At 52.7% G+C, this 16,829-nt stretch overlaps 3 protein-coding genes across 3 annotated transcripts in view; 2 read left to right on the top strand and 1 right to left on the bottom strand.

The window, feature by feature from the left end:
- FCGBP (Fc gamma binding protein) overlaps positions 1 to 15,321 on the top strand; it is a 94,903-nt gene extending 79,582 nt beyond the window's left edge. The window contains 9 exon segments of the mRNA XM_050769390.1: positions 186 to 759; positions 1,149 to 1,765; positions 2,494 to 3,037; positions 4,676 to 5,247; positions 5,811 to 6,384; positions 7,864 to 8,063; positions 11,507 to 11,890; positions 14,752 to 15,023; positions 15,148 to 15,321. Of these exon segments, the coding sequence (XP_050625347.1) occupies positions 186 to 759; positions 1,149 to 1,765; positions 2,494 to 3,037; positions 4,676 to 5,247; positions 5,811 to 6,384; positions 7,864 to 8,063; positions 11,507 to 11,890; positions 14,752 to 15,023; positions 15,148 to 15,157 (3,747 nt within the window). The 3' untranslated portion in view covers positions 15,158 to 15,321.
- PSMC4 (proteasome 26S subunit, ATPase 4) overlaps positions 1 to 16,829 on the bottom strand; it is a 227,474-nt gene that overhangs the window by 121,878 nt on the left and 88,767 nt on the right. The window lies entirely within an intron of this gene.
- Positions 15,421 to 16,829, top strand: part of LOC126942104 (glycine cleavage system H protein, mitochondrial-like) — a 290,077-nt gene continuing 288,668 nt past the window's right edge. The window contains exon 1 of the mRNA XM_050769329.1: positions 15,421 to 15,424. The gene's annotated coding sequence lies outside the window, so the exon portion shown is untranslated. The remainder of the gene's footprint in view (positions 15,425 to 16,829) is intronic.

Genomic DNA, 16,829 nt, shown 5'->3' with positions numbered 1-16,829 from the left:
AGATTTCATTCCCCAAGACCTGGGCCAGAACAAATGTCCACACTGTGTCCATGACAATCCAACTATCAGAGGAAGGCCTTGGCCCCTCCCAGCCCCCGGTAGGGTGAGAGAGAGGGAGGCAGAGGGCCAGAGCTGGGGCCATAACACCTCCAGTGACCCGTTTGACTTCTTCCTCCTTCCCCAAGGTGAACGGTGTGCTGACAGCGTTGCCTGTCTCCGCGGCCAACGGGCGGATTTCAGTGACCCACGGTGCATCCAAGGCACTGCTGGTGGCTGACTTTGGACTGCAAGTCAGCTATGACTGGAATTGGCGGGTAGATGTGACGCTGCCCAGCAGCTATCATGGCGCAGTGTGCGGGCTCTGTGGTAACATGGACCGCAACCCCAACAATGACCAGGTCTTCCCTAATGGCACCTTGGCTCCCTCCATACCCATCTGGGGCGGCAGCTGGCGAGTCCCAGGCTGGGACCCACTGTGTTGGGACGTATGTCCGGGGTCCTGCCCAACGTGCCCTGAGGACAAGCTGGAACAGTACGAGGGCCCTGGCTTTTGCGGACCCCTGGTCCCTGGCGCAGGGGGCCCCTTCGCCACCTGCCATGCTCATGTGCCACCTGAGAGCTTCTTCAAGGGCTGTGTTCTGGACGTCTGCATGGGTGGTGGGGCCCACGACATTCTTTGCAAGGCGCTGGCTTCCTACGTGGCCGCCTGCCAGGCAGCTGGGGTTGTCATCGAAGACTGGCGGGCACAGGTCGGCTGTGGTGAGTGTCGGGGTAGCAGAGGCGGGGCTGGGGTCACGTTCCCGTCTCTTCGGGGCTAGTTTGGTTTCACTCTGGTCCTCCTGGGTCTCTTTGTTTGCTTTTCTCTCTGTTTGTCTCTCTGTCTCTTGGTGCTCGTCTCTGTGCCTCGCTTTGCTTGTCTCTGTCTGTTTCTCATTCTGTCTCCCTCAGTTTCTTCTTGGGTCTCCTGGTCTCCTGCTTTCTCCCATTTGTTTCTCTGTGTTCTCAGTCTCTGTGTCTTGTCCTCTGTCTCCCTCTTTCGGTGTCTGCTCCCTATTGTCACTGTCCATCTCCTCCCACCCTGTCCTGTGACCCCACGCTAACACCCTTCTCTCTGTTTCTCTCCTTCCTGCTCCTTCATCTGTCTACAGAGATCACCTGCCCAGAAAACAGCCACTATGAGGTCTGCGGCCCACCCTGCCCAGCCAGCTGTCCGTCCCCTGCGCCCCCTGCGACCACAGCCGTATGCGAAGGTCCCTGTGTGGAGGGCTGCCAGTGCGACGCGGGTTTCGTGCTAAGTGCTGACCGCTGTGTTTCCCTAAACAACAGCTGCGGCTGCTGGGCCAACGGCACCTACCACGAGGCGGGCAGTGAGTTTTGGGCTGATGGCACCTGCTCCCACAGGTGCCGCTGTGGGCCTGGGGGCGGCTCGCTGGTCTGCACACCTGCCAGCTGTGGGCGGGGTGAAGTGTGTCGCCTCCTGCCATCCGGCCAGCACGGCTGCCAGCCCGTCAGCACAGCTGAGTGCCAGGCCTGGGGTGACCCCCATTACGTCACTCTGGATGGGCACCGATTCGATTTCCAAGGCAACTGCGAGTACCTGCTGAGTGCACCCTGCCACGGACCACCCTCCGGGGCTGCGAACTTCACTGTCACTGTAGCCAATGAGCACCGGGGCAGCCAGGCTGTCAGCTACACCCGCAGTGTCACCCTGCAAATCTACAACCACAGCCTGACACTGAGTGCCCGCTGGCCCCGGCAGCTACAGGTGAGGAGGGCTGTGGGCCAGACAGGAGCTGGTGCCGGCTCTGGGGTTGCCTGAGATGGTAAGGGCTTCACCATTCCCCTGGGCACCTTCCACAGCTTAGCTGGGGCATGATGGAAGGGTCAGAGGATAGGCCTGGGAGCCTGATGGCTTGGCACCGCGGCTTCTTCCTCTCTGAGCCTACTGTATTCCTCCGAAAACTGGTCTAAGAAAAGTACCTGTTGTAGAGAAGGATGAGGAGTCAGTGACATGTGCCTATAGAGGCTCTTTTTTTTTCTTTTTTTTTTTTCTTTCTCGCTTTTCTTTCTCTTTTTTTTTTTCTTAGCCTGACCCTGTTGCCCAGGCTGGAGTGCAGTGACAGGATTAGGGTTCACTGCAGTCTGGAACTCCTGGGTTCAATCGATCCTCCCACCTTGGCCCCGGCCTCCCCAGTGGCCGGGACTAAAGGTGCCGTCACCACGCTGGCTAATTTTTCTTTTTTTTTTTGTAGAGATGCAGGTCTCACTATGTTGCCCAAGCTGGTCTGAACTTCTGGCCTCAAGCCATCCTCCCATCTCGGCCTTCCAAAGTACTGGGATTGTAGGCTGCGCCACCAGGCCCGGCCTATAGATGCTCATTATTATTTTCAGAGGGGAGGTGACATGCTCAGGGTCCCACAGCTAGTAGGTGGTGGGGCCAGGATTCAAACCCGTGTTTGCTCTGCTTATCGCTCCCCCAACCCCCGCCCGCAGGTGGACGGCGTGTTCGTGGCTCTGCCCTTCCATCTGGATTCGCTGCTGCACGCACACCTGAGCGGCGCGGACGTGGTGGTGACCACAACCTCAGGGCTCTCGCTGACTTTCGATGGGGACAGCTTCGTGCGCCTGCGCGTGCCGGCGGCGTACGCGGGCGCTCTCTGTGGCTTATGCGGGAACTACAACCAGGACCCCGCAGATGACCTGAAGGCTGTGGACGGGAAGCCTGCTGGATGGCAGGTGGGCGGCGCCCCGGGCTGCGGAGAATGTGTGTCTGGGCCATGCCCGTCGCCTTGCACCCCAGAGCAGCAGGAGTCCTTCGGCGGCCCGGACGCCTGCGGCGTGATCTCCGCCACCGACGGCCCGCTGGCGCCCTGCCACTGCCTCGTGCCGCCCGCGCAGTACTTCCAGGGCTGCTTGCTGGACGCCTGCCAGGTTCAGGGCCATCCTGGAGGCCTCTGTCCTGCAGTGGCCGCCTACGTGGCAGCTTGTCAGGCCGCTGGGGCCCAGCTCGGCGAGTGGAGGCGGCCGGACTTCTGTCGTGAGTACTGCTCCACGCATGGTCCCCATAGTAGGGTCTCTCCCTGCCCTTCCTTTCCAGGACTGTAAGACAGCAGCCCCTTCCTCCTCCATGGGGCTCAGGGGCCACCTTCCTTCCTCTGAACTGAGTATCTCCTGTCAGGAAACACCTTGGCTCTCACACACTGAAATGCCCCAAGTCAGGTACTGCAGTGAGAGAGAGTCAGTTAGAAACAGGTATTGAGAGTCTGGCCGCGGTGGCTCACGCCTGTAATCCCAGCACTTTGGGAGGCCGAGGCAGGCAGATCACCTGAGGTCAGGAATTCGAGACTAGCCCAGTCAACATGGTGATACCCCCGTCCCTACTAAAAATTCAAAATTCATCCAGGTGTGGTGGCGGGCACCTGTAATCCCAGCTAATACGGAAGCTGAGGCAGGAGAATCACTTGAACCCAGGAGGCAGAGGTTGCAGTGAGCCAAGATGCGACACTGCACTCTAACCTGTGCAACAGAGTGAGACATCAGATCAAAAAAAAAAAGAAAAGAAAAGAAAAAAGAAAGAAAGAAAAAAAGAAAAGAAACACCTAGTCAGAAACCTAGGGTCCAGGACACTCTTGGGGATTGGTGATCCATGCTCTCTGACATCCAAGGCATGTAGATTGGGATGACTGACCCTGCCTCAGTCACATAGCAGGGTACCCTTGGTTAGGAAGACCTAGTGAGTTACAGCTGGTCACAGGGCCCTGGTCTGTTGCACACACTGAAATACACCTAGTCATATAGAATTAGTCGCATGCCTTCAGTGGTATCTGCTCAGATTTTACACTGAGACTAACTGGTTAGATACACTCAGATAGAATCAGGATCCTGACATTGCCCTGGGCAGATCCACACAGATGCATAGTTGGATAGTCCTAGGCGGTTCCCTTCAGGCAGGTCTCCTGGTCACAGGTATCTTGCCAACTTCACCCAGGCACAGCCTGAGACAGACCATGTCACACGGACTCTGGGAGATGCTCCAGGTCAGACACCCACAGCTGGGTGCCCTCAGGCAGAGTCATACCCTGAGATACATGTGGCCCCATACCCCAGTCACATTCACACCCTGAGATACCCATAGTCAGTTCTGATCTTGCATATCCCGAATAGATAATAGTGATCCATTTCACCCAGGTAATCCTGGCTGACATAGTGAGACCCATCTCTACAAAAAACTACCAATGAATTAGCCAGATGTGGTGGCTCACGCCTGTAGTCCCAGATACTCGGGACTGTATCTGGGAGGCTGAGACAGGATGATTGCTTGAGCCCGGGAGGTGGAGGCTGCCGTAAGCGTGCCTCTGCACTCCAGCCTGAGTGAGATAGAGTGAGACCCTGTCTCAAAATAATATAATAATAAATAACATAAATAAAAATCAGGCAAGCAGAGTCATTTGATCTTTAGAAATACTTGGTCAGGCTAACACATAACCTGGTCAGAGAGACCTGGGCATGTCCCCTCCCATTCCAGGTCCCATGCTGAGACCCCCAGTGAGATGTCCTGGATCACATGTGCATACCCGGAGACACCCAAGTTGACATGAGCAGTTTTCCCACTCAGGGCCTCCCCAGACCCCAACTCAAAACACCTACCTGACTCATGCCCACCTTGTCCCCACAGCCTTCCAGTGCCCTGCCCACAGCCACTACGAGCTCTGCGGTGACTCCTGCCCCGTGAGCTGCCCGAGCCTCTCAGCACCCGAGGGCTGTGAGTCGGCCTGCCGTGAAGGCTGTGTCTGCGATGCTGGCTTTGTGCTCAGTGGTGACACCTGTGTACCTGTGGGCCAGTGTGGCTGCCTCTATGATGGCCGCTACTACCCGCTGGGTGAGGCCTTCTACCCGGGCCCTGAGTGTGAGCGGCGCTGTGAGTGTGGGCCAGGTGGCCATGTCACCTGCCAGGAGGGCGCGGCCTGTGGGCCCCATGAGGAGTGCCGGTTAGAGGATGGTGTCCGGGCCTGTCATGCCACAGGCTGTGGCCGCTGCCTGGCCAATGGGGGCATCCACTATGTCACCCTTGACGGCCGTGTCTTTGACCTGCATGGCTCCTGCTCCTATGTCTTGGCCCAAGTCTGTCAGCCGAAGCCTGGGGATGAGGACTTTTCCATCGTGCTTGAAAAGAACGCAGCTGGAGACCCCCAGCGCCTCCTGGTTACTGTGTCTGGCCAGGTTGTCAGCCTAGCTCAGGGGCAGCAGGTGAGCCCATGGGAGCCTGCCCTGGGGGTCTGAAGGCAACACAGCCCCATCTAGGGGGTTCTGAAGGACACATGACCCCACCCTGTAGGTATGGGAGGGACATTCCTCCAACCTGGGAACTCTGAGCCTACCCTGGAAGGTGTGGTGAATGGTCCCACCCAGGGAGATTTTTGTTTGGTTTTGTGACAGGGTCTTGTTCTGTCACCCAGGCTGGAGCGTATTGGCATGATCACAGCTCACTGCAGGCTCAACCTGCTGGGCTCAAGCGATCCCCCCACAGCCCCCCATGCCTAGCTAATTTGTTTGGTAGAGATGAGGTCTTGCTGTGATGGCCAGGCTGGTCTCGAACTCCTGGGCTCAAGTGATCCACCTGTCTTGGCCTCCCAAAGTGTTGGGATTACAGGTGTGAGTCACCACGCAAGGCCTGGGGCCCAAGAAGTTTAAGGGAAACATGACCTGACGTTAATGGGACTGAGGGAGATGTAGCTCTGCCTTGGGAGTGGGACAGGACAGCCTTGCCTGTGGTTCTGTGAGTTCCTGACCTACCTGACCCTTCCATTCAGGTCACCGTGGACGGCGAGGCTGTGGCCCTGCCTGTGGCTGTGGGCCGTGTGCGGGTGACCGCCGAAGGCCGAAACATGGTTCTGCAGACGACCAAGGGGCTGCGGCTTCTCTTTGATGGCGATGCCCAAGTCCTCATGTCCGTCCCCAGCTCCTTCCGTGGAAGGCTCTGTGGCCTCTGTGGGAACTTCAATGGCAACTGGAGTGATGACTTTGTCCTGCCCAATGGCTTGGCAGCGTCCAGTGTGGAGACCTTCGGGGCTGCATGGCGGGCGCCCGGCTCCTCCAAGGGCTGTGGCGAGGGCTGCGGGCCCCAAGGCTGCCCCGTGTGCTCGGCAGAGGAGACTGCACCCTATGAGAGCAACAAGGCCTGCGGGCAGCTCCGGAACCCCCAGGGACCCTTCGCGACCTGCCAGGCTGTGCTGAGTCCCTCTGAGTACTTCCGCCAATGCGTATACGACCTGTGCGCGCAAAAGGGCGACACAGCCTTCCTGTGCCGCAGCCTGGCAGCCTATACGGCGGCCTGTCAGGCAGCTGGCGTGGCCGTGAAGCCCTGGAGGACAGACAGCTTCTGCCGTGAGTGTCCGTGGGTCCCTCAGAGAACTCTAGACCAGATGTAGGGCCCCTCCTGGCCCATTCCTTCTATTCGCATGTCGAAGTGGTTTCTCCCCACCCCCTCCCACCCCACCCCCTCCCACCCCACGCCCACATACCTCCTTCTCTCACGGCGTAGTCCACTGGCTTCCCTGCTACCCCTCTGACTGTTCCTTCTCAGCCTCCTGTCCGGGCCCCCTCTCCTCAAACCTCAAGTTCACTTCTTCCCTAGTGCTCTATTCTGGACTCTTTCTGCAGGGACCTGAAAGGGATAGTTGGATGGGTTGGGAGATCTATGGCTCACACAGACCCTCCTTCTACCCCCTGACAAGATCATATCCCCTCAGATCCCCCCAAGACAAGGTTGCAGCCTAGTAGACACCCCCCTAAACTAGGACTGTACCTCTCATTCAAATCCCCAGGGGAGGGACATCACCTGAGACTCTCAGGACAAAGCAATGGCCCCTCCGGCCCCAGGTCAGAGCCAGGTCTCCCCCGGGCAGGACCTATACCCAGGGCTGTCGTCCACACCCGCGGCCTTAGATTTGTTCTCAGTGTTGACTGTGGACCTGGTCTGTCTGTCTCAAGCCCTGAAGCCTCTCCTGACTGTCAGTCTAGTGATCCTAATTTCTGACTTCTGGCCTTTAAAGCTGTGGGAGAATGAATTTCTCCTGTTTAAGCTGCCACGTCTGAGGTAATTGTGAGGGTGTCCAGGACACCTTCCCCTGGGTATCCTCAGGGTTCCTCTCACCCGATGCGTTCCCAAATAAAATCAGCATATCACCCCCAGCCTGATGCTCCTTCCCCAATCCCGGTGGGCATTGCAGAACAGCCATACCGTCCACCAATTGCTTAGCCAGAGACCAGGGACTTACCACAGATATTTCCCTTGGTTCCGTACAGCCTTTGTCCCAACCCTGACCCCTCTGCCTGTGCCCCCCTATCCCAGCCCTGACCCCTTTGCCTGTGCCCCCCCACCCTGGTCCCAACCCCTGTGCCTATGCCCCCAACCCTGGTCCTGACCCCTCTGGCTGTGCCCCCTACCCTGGCCCTCAACTCTCTGTCTGTGCCCTCCCCATCCCGGCCCTGACTCTTCTGCCTGTAGCCCCCAACCCTGGCGCTGACCCCTCTGTCTGTGCCCCCCAATGCCTGCCCTGATCCCTCTGCCTGTGCCCCCCATCCCCATCCTGACCTCTCTGCCTGTACCCCCTTATCCCTGCCCTGACCTCTCTGCCTGTGCCTCCCCATCCCTGCCCTGACCCCTCTGTCTATACTCCCTGAGGCAGCATGTTCACTTTTGGCTGTTCCTGTCTGTCCCACTGAACGTGAGCTCTGTAGAACTGGGGTTGAGGCTTTTCTCAATACTTGTGTCTTCAGTGCTACCTAAAACAGGGCTGGGTGTCCATTGGTTATCCAGGACCCTTTGGAGGTGTGACGCGGCCCTGCCTCCTCTTTCTGCAGCGCTCCAGTGCCCCGCCCACAGCCACTACTCCATCTGCACACACACCTGCCAGGGCTCCTGTGCAGCTCTCTCTGGCCTCACGGGCTGCACCACCCGCTGTTTTGAGGGCTGCGAGTGTGACGACCGCTTCCTGCTTTCCCAGGGTGTCTGCATCCCTGTCCAAGATTGTGGCTGCACCCATAATGGCCGATACTTGCCGGTGAGTAGGGGTTGGGGTGGGCAGAGAGGGTAGAAGAGCTTGAGAGAGACCCGGAGCTTCCATGCTGACCTCTTCAAGGCTGGGGATAGAGGAGCCACCGCCATCTCCCAGCTGTGTGACTTGATGCAGGCAACCTCCCCGTATTAGTTTCGTGTAGCTTCTGTAACCAATTACCGCAGACGTGGCAGCTTAAACAGGAGAAATTCATTCTCCCACAGTTCCAAAGGCCAAAAGTCAGAAATCAGGATCACTGGACTGACATCAAGGTGTTGGCAAGGTGGCACTCCCTGCAGAGAAATCTAGGGGAGGCCATGCCCAGTGGCTCATGCTTGCAGTCCCAGCCCTTTGGGAGGCCAAGGCGGGAGGATCACTTGAGCCCAGGAATTCAAAACCAGCTTGGGCAACATAATGAGACCCCATCTCTACAATTTTTTTTTTTTTTTTTTTGAGATGGAGTCTCGCTCTGTCGCCCAGGCTGGAGTGCAGTGGCCAGATCTCAGCTCACTGCAAGCTCCGCCTCCCGGGTTCCCGCCATTCTCCTGCCTCAGCCTCCCGAGTAGCTGGGACTACAGGCGCCCGCCACCTCGCCCGGCTAGTTTTTTGTATTTTTTAGTAGAGACGGGGTTTCACCGTGTTCGCCAGGATGGTCTCAATCTCCTGACCTCGTGATCCGCCCGTCTTGGCCTCCCAAAGTGCTGGGATTACAGGCTTGAGCCACCGCGCCTGGCCTTTTTTTTTTTTTATTAGCTGGGCATGGTGGTGCACACCTTTAGTCCCAGCTACTCAAGAGGCTGAGGTGGGACAATTGCATGAGCTCAGGATTTGGAGGCTGCAGTGAGTTATGATCACACTGCTGCACTCCTGCCTGGATGACAGAGCAAGACCTTATCTCTAAAGTAAAAAGGAAAAGAATCGGGCGCGGTGGCTCACGCCTGTAATCCCAACACTTTGGGAGGCCGAGGCAGGTGGATCACGAGGTCAGAAGTTCAAGACCAGCCTGACCAACATGGTGAAACCCTGTCTCCACTAAAAATACAAAAATTAGCCGGGCGTGGTGGCGCGTGCCTGTTATCCCAGCTACTCGGGAGGCTGAGGCAGGAGAATCACTTGAACCCGGGAGGCGGAGGTGGCAGTGAGCCGAGATCACACCACTGCGCTCCAGCCTGGGCAACAGACCAAGACTCCATGTCCCAAAAAAAAAAAAAAAAAAAAGAGAGACAAAAGAAATCTAGGGGAAAATCTGTTCCTTGCCTCTTCCAGTTGCTGGTTGCTGCAGGTTTTCCTTGGTTGTGGCCACATCACGCCAACCTCTGCCTCTTCTGAGTGTGTCATAACATCTCCCTCTGCTTCCCTCTTATAAAGATACACGTGATTGCATTTAAGGCTCACTCAGATAATCCAGGAGAAATTTTCCATCTTAAGATCCTTAATTCAATCACATCTGCAAACACCCTTTTCCCATATAAGGTAACACTTACTCATTACAGGGATTAGGACCTGATATTTTGGGGCAGGGGCATCATTTGGCCCCTCCTTGAACTTCATTTTCTTCCCCTGCAAAATGGGGCTAATCGCCATCTTTGTACCATACATGTCTGAGGATCAGGCACGATTATACTGGAAAGATACCCACTGAGCACTGGGCCTTGCCCTGCATGTTCATCACACTCAGTAAAAAGAAAGAGCAGTTTACAGCATGGTGCAGTGGCTCACGCCTGTAATCCCAGCACTTTAGGAGGCCAAGGGGTGGGGCAGATCAAAAGGTCAGGAGTTCGAGACCAGCCTGGCCAATGTGGTGAAACCCCATCTCTACTAAAAATACAAAAATTAGCTGGGCATTGTGGCGGGTGCCTGTAGTCCTAGCTACTCGGGAGGCTGAGGCAGGAGAATCGCTTGAACCTGGGAGGTGGAAGTTGCAGTGAGCTGAGATTGCACCACTTCATTCTAGCATGAGCAACAGACTGAGACTCCATGTGAAAAAGAAAAAAAAGCAAAAAAAGAAATAGCAGTTTACAACAGTGCAAATAGGTAGCCCAGCTAATAATTGTTCAATAATATGAATTAAATTGAAGAATTGATTTTTTCTTGTTAATGATTTTTTTGAGCTCTTACTATGCACCATGTTTGTTATAGGTGTTATTTTTTTTTTATTATTTATTGAGATAGGAGCGCACTCTGTCTCCCAAGGAGAAATGCAGTGGCGTGATCATGGCTCACTACAGCCTCAAACTCCTGGGCTCAAGAGATCTTCCTGCTTCAGCTTCCTGAGTAGCTGGGACCACAGGCTCACACTGCTATGCCTGGCTAACTATCAAATTTTTTTGTAGAGATGGGGTCTCACTATGTTGCCCAGGCTGGTCTCAAACCCCTGTGTTCAAGCGATCCTCCTGCCTTGGCCGCCTAAAGTGCTGGGATTACAGGGATGAGCCACCTCTCCTGGCCATGTTATAGATGTTAATCCATTTAATAATCATAACAATCCTCTGCAATAGATACTATGGTTATTTTCCCCATTATACAGATGAAGAAATTGTGATGTAGAGAAGTCAGCTCGAGGCTATCCATTAACATGCGGTGCTGACTTGCATTGCTTGCAAATGGAGTCAAATTTTGCTCTTTCCAGTAGGCTCTCACTGCCTACTGGAAGCCATCCTTGATCCCCTAGGCTGGGTTAGGTACCTCCTCTGAACCCCTCAGCTCCCTATGCTTCCCCATTCCTGCTCTGACCCCTCTGCCTATGCCAGAAGTCTTCTTGGATTTGTGAGTCTGGCCTTCATGGTAGAGGTCTGGCCTAGAGATGTGGAAATCATTAGTGTAGAGATGGCATTTATTTTGTTAATTACATTTCTTCATTTCTTACCTGTATCAGTTAGCTTTTGCTGGGTTACAGATCACTCCAAAACGTGGTGGCTTAAAACAACTATTCATTTAGTTTGCAATTTTGTGACTGCAGTTTAGGCTGGACTTGGCTGGGCGGTTCTTCTGCTATGCTCTGGGGTTGCTCATGTATAATATCTGTAGTCACCTGGTAGGTCAGCTGAAGGCTGCCTGGTCTAGGGTGGCCTGAGCTGGAAGAGTTATCTATGTTCCATGGGGTCACTCGTCTTCTAGGGAGCTAGCCCAGGCTTGTTCTCCTGGTGGCTGGGCAGGATTCTGTGTATGAGAGAGAGAGAGAGAGAGAGAGAGAGAGAGAGAGAGAGAAAAAGAGAAGCTGTAAGGTCTCTTGAGGTATAGGCTTAAACCTGTCACAATATTGCTTCTTCTGTGTTTCATTCACCTAAATATAGTCTTATGGCCAACCCAGATTCACAGGGAGGGGGAAATAAACTCTATTTCTTAATGGGAGTCTGTAAAGTGACTCTGCATGGATACAGAGGGTTCAAGGAGTGTGGCCATTTTTGCGATCCATCCCACACCATAACCTGGCCCCTTTCTGTGCACAGGTGAACTCCTCCCTGCTGACCTCAGACTGCAGCAAGCGCTGTTCCTGTTCCTCAAGCTCCGGCCTGACATGCCAGGCAGCTGGCTGCCCACCAGGCCGCGTATGCGAGGTCAAGGCTGAAGCCCGGCAGTGCTGGGCCGCCCGTGGTCTCTGTGTCCTGTCTGTGGGTGCCAACCTCACCACCTTTGATGGGGCCCGTGGTGCCACGACCTCTCCTGGTGTCTATGAGCTCTCTTCCCGCTGTCCAGGACTACAGAAGACCATCCCCTGGTACCGTGTGGTTGCTGAAGTCCAGACCTGCCATGGTAAAACTGAGGCTGTGGGCCAGATCCACATCTTCTTCGAGGATGGGATGGTGACGGTGACCCCAAACAAGGGTGTGTGGGTAAGTTTGTGAGTAGGGGGTGGGGAATGTCTCCCCTGGGCTTTTGCTCCTCCGATTACAGTGTCCCCACATTCCTGGCTTCCTTTCTGTCTTACGATCTGTTTTCTTTATCCATGTCTCTGCGGTTTAGTCTCTGGATTTGTATTTATCTCAATATTTCAAACTTGGTCCCTCTGTTCTGGCTGAGTTCTAGAGGAGCAAAAACATACTCGAGTAACTTAATAGTTTTGACACTAGTATGAATCGAGACTCTATGGGCTGCAAGTGACTTAAAACCAAATTCAAACTGCCTTAAGCAAAATTGAATTTATTAGTCCATGTAGCTAGAAAATCCAAGGATAGAGCCTCAGGAATGGCTGACTCTAGGTGCCCTGGCAATATTATCAGAAATTTGTACTTCCATCTTTGAGACTTGCTATTTGCCAAATCAGCTTTATTCTCAAACATGCTTTCCACTTGCAGGGGTAAAGACAACCCCCTCAGCTGCCCAGGCCTATGCCCCACCCGCTTAACTACCTTAACAGAAAACGGTTCAATAAAATATCCCAGGATTATATCTCACTGGGCCAGTTTGGGTCACATGCCCACCCCTGGAGCCAATCACTGTGACTTTAGGGAGGAAGTTCTGTGATTGGTCAAGGCTGGGGGGGGTCACATAATATGTCAGGGTTTCCCATAACCACCCCCAGGTTCAGTGATTCAGTAGGACTCACAGGACTCAGCATATAGTTGTACTTAGGGCTACGACGTGTCATAGGGAAAAGATACAAAGTGAAATCGACACAGGGAAAAGGTGCATCACACAAAGTCCAGGGGAAATCAGGTGCAAGCTTCCGAGAGTCCTTTCTCGGTAGAATCACACAGGATGTGCTTCATTCCTCCAGCAACAAAGTTGTAATGAAACATGAAATGTCGTCTACCAGGGAAGTTCATTAGAGTCTCAGTGCCTGGGGTTTTGGTATCCACCTACCAAAATTCCAGACTCCTAGAAGGAAACTCCCAGAAGATGCTCAGCATCTTTGTTCATCACTGGACTATAAGCCGCAGGTAGGCAGGGATCCTGTCCATCTTGGTCACCAGTTCGTTCCCAGTACCCAGATCAGGGCGTGGCACCTAGAGGGTACTCAGGAAAAGGTTGGTTTTGTGAATAAACTCAACCCTGCTCCTTTTGTGCCAGGCCATGTGCTGGGTAACAGAGATGACGTGGACTCAGTCGTTATACTTGCAAAGTTCGCACCCTACCGAGACTTTCCATCCACTAGTCTTCATCTATCCTTCACTATGCCCATCCTCCCTTTTCCCCTCCTTCCTTCCAGCATCTATTCTATACCTCTTTCTCTTTTTCCTATTTCCTTCCTTTTTGTCTTCTTCCCTTCCTTCTTTCTTCCATCCAGCCACCCATCCGTCCATCCATCCATCCACCCACAAATCCACCTATCCACCCATCCATTCATCCATCCATCCATCCATCCATCCATCCATCCATCCATCCATCCATCCATCTATCCATCCATTCATCCACCCACCCACCCATCTGTCTTTTCAGATCTATCTACCTATCTCTCCAATCATCTGGCAGAGGAAAACTCAGATACAAAAGCATTTAGAGGGCTGGGCATGGTGGCTCATGCCTGTAATCCCAGCACTTTGGGAGGCCAAGGTGGGCAGCTGATCACTTGAAGTCAGGAGTTAGAGACCAGCCTGGCCAATATGGCGAAACCCAGTCACTACTAAAAATACAAAAATTAGCCGAGCATGGCGGCAAATGCCTGTAGTCCCAGCTGAGGCAGGAGGACTGCTTGAACCCGGGAGGCGGAGGTTGCAGTGAATCGAGATCGCGCTATTGCACTCTAGCCTGGGCGACAGAGCAAGATTCTATCTCAAAAACAACAACAAAACCAAAAATAAACAAACAATAAAAGGATTTATTAAAAAAAAAAAGAGAGAAGTCTTTCAAGGAAGTTTCTCTAGAGAATCTAACTTTAGAAGGGCTAATTTACCAACTAATGTAGACAACAGTTAAAGGAAGAAAATTCACAAAGTTACTGGATCTGCAGCCTATGATGAAGAAAAAGTAATTTTCTCACATGATTATTATATTTGCTAAAGTCATTACTTATCTTCAGATATCAGCATTGCAAAAATAAAGGATAATGTTGTTTTGGTTAGGGAACCAATAACTTACAGAATGTGCTCAAAGTTTGTTTTATTTTGCAAACTAGAACCAGGCTGAGGTAGGCAGATCACCTGAATCCAGGGGTTCAAAACCAACCTAGACAACATAGTGAGATCCCATCTTTACAAAAAAATACAAAAATTAGCCGGGTGTGGTGGCGCACACCTGTAGTCCTGTAGTCTCAGCTACTCGGAAGGCTGAGGTGGGAGGATTGATTGAGCCTAGGAGGTCAGGGCTGCAGTGAGCTGTGACTGCACCACTGCACTCCAGCTAGGATGACAAAGCAAAACCCTATCTTAAAAAAAAAAAAAAAAAAAAAAAGGAAGAAAGAAAAAGAAAGAACTGTAAAGATGACCCTGGGGTTTGATTGTTTGTCTGTTTGTTTGCTTATCTGTCTGGTACAAAGTGCTTCCCCCACTGACTTTGGGGTATTGTGTAGATCCACAGGTCGATCTCTCCATCCCTCCACTCTCCATCCTTCTATCCCTCTATCCAGATCTCCAGCTATCTTCTCATGTATCCATGACTCCAAATAGTGCAAACACCCGGGTCTTCATCTCTTTCAGCACCCACCTCTTTGATTTAGCTCCATGAACTTATCTTGCTTGGGGTCTCCATCCTGGTAACACCCAGCTATTCTATGGCTGTGGCCTCACCTCTGTGTTTGCTGGGCACCCCCCACCAGGTGAATGGTCTCCGAGTGGATCTTCCAGCTGAGAAGTTAGCATCTGTGTCCGTGAGTCGTACACCTGATGGCTCCCTGCTAGTCCGTCAGAAGGCAGGGGTCCAGGTGTGGCTTGGAGCCAATGGGAAGCTGGCTGTGATGGTCAGCGAAGACCATGCTGGGAAACTGTGTGGGGCCTGTGGAAACTTTGACGGAGACCAGACCAATGATTGGCGTGACTCCGAGGGGAAGTCAGTGATGGAGAAATGGAGAGCACAGGACTTCTCCCCATGGTGAGGAATGTAGTATGGAAACCAGACTTCTTGGGGCAAAGGCACCTGGATCCTCATGGGATGAGGGCAGTCAGGGTGGGTGTTTAGTCTGCAAGCGGGGGTGCTAAGTGTCTGTCTCTTGCAGTTATGGCTGATCAGTTGTCCACTGGGAGTGAAGACTTCCTGAAGAAGACCTGACCCTCCTGGAGGTTGCTGGGTCTGAAGGATGCATCATGTGCTCCTACCCTGCTCTACCAGTCTTCTGGGTCACAGAGGCCAAATGTGAGAGCGTTGAATAAATCTCTTAAGCTAAGCTGCATGTCACTGTGTCTGTCTCATGCCTTCTCATCCCTGACTTTCCTCCTGCACAGCAGGTGTCAGGTGCCTGGGGAATCTGGCACATGATGAATGTTTATCGGGGGCTGGGAGGATGGATGGATGATTACATGGGTAGATGAAGAGATGGATGGAGGAATTGAGAAAATGGTGTGTGGGTAACTAGGAAGATGAGGCAACAATAGGTGATTAGAAGAATGGATGGATGAGAAGATAAATGGCCAGGCGCAGTGGCTCACGCTTGTAATCCCAGCACTTTGGGAGGCTGCGGCAGGAGGTTTGCTTGAGCCTAGGGGTTTGAGACCAGCCTGGGCAACATAGTGAGACCCCATCTCTACAAAAAATATAAAAATTAGCTGGGCATGGTGGCACGTGCCTGTATTCCCAGCTACTCGGGAGGCTGAGGTGGGAGGATCACTGGAGCCTACGAGGTTGAGGCTGCAGTGAGCCATGATCATTCCACTGTGCTTCAGCCTGGGCAACAGAGTGAGACCCTGTCTCAATAAAAAGAGAAGATAAATGATTGGATGGAGGGAAGGAGTGGAAAATGGAGAGAGATAATAGATTCTGGCTTTATCATTTATAACCCTAGCAAGTTACTTAATTTCTCTCTAGATCAGTCTTCTCATCTTTAAAGTAGAGTTAATGATAGTACTTACAGAGCTGGAGTGAAAATTTAATGTGTTAATGCAATCAACAAGTAAAAAACTGAAGTCTTGGTTTTCTTTCAAATCTGTCCCCTTCCCATGATGGTCTTCCCTACCTCCTTAAATAGCACAATTAGCACCCAGTGAGTTCAGCAGCAAGAAAATAGGGGAATTATTCTTCATTTCTTCCTCTCCTTTGTCCTCCACTCAGTTCCTTAACAGATCATCTTGAACTGTTTCAAAACACACCCAAGGCCCCACGGTGGCTTACGCCTATAATCCCAGCATTTTGGGAGGCTCAGGTGGTCGGATCACGAGGTCAGGAGTTCCAGACCAGCCTGGCCAACATGCTGAAACCCTGTCTCTACTAAAAATATAAAAATTAGCCAGGCGTGGTGGCATATGCCTGTAATCCCAGCTACTTGGGAGGATGAAGCTGGATAATTGCTTGAACCTGAACCTGGGAGGTGGAGGTTGCAGTGAGCCAAGATTGTGCCACTGCACTCCAGCCTGGGCAACAGAGCAAGATTCTATCTCGAAAAAACAAACAAACAAAGAAAAAACATACCTGAAATCTACCTTTCTTATTATGCCCACTGTCACTACCTGGTACAAGTCATTATCCTAACTTCTGTCAACAACACAGTAACCTACTGTCTGCTCTTTCTCTTCTGTAATCTACTGTCACAGCTGTCGTGAGAATCTTCCTTAAAATATAAACAGGTCACTTGGGGCCAGGAGTTCAAGACCAGCCTGGGTAACATAGCAAGACCGACCTTGTCTCTACAAAAAATTTAAAAATTAGCCAAGCATGGTGGTGCAGGCCTGTAGTCTCAGCTACTGA

The sequence above is a fragment of the Macaca thibetana genome, chromosome 19 (genome assembly GCF_024542745.1).
Source record: "Macaca thibetana thibetana isolate TM-01 chromosome 19, ASM2454274v1, whole genome shotgun sequence".
NCBI lineage: Eukaryota > Metazoa > Chordata > Mammalia > Primates > Cercopithecidae > Macaca > Macaca thibetana.
This window is presented reverse-complemented; position numbering and strand designations above follow the sequence as displayed.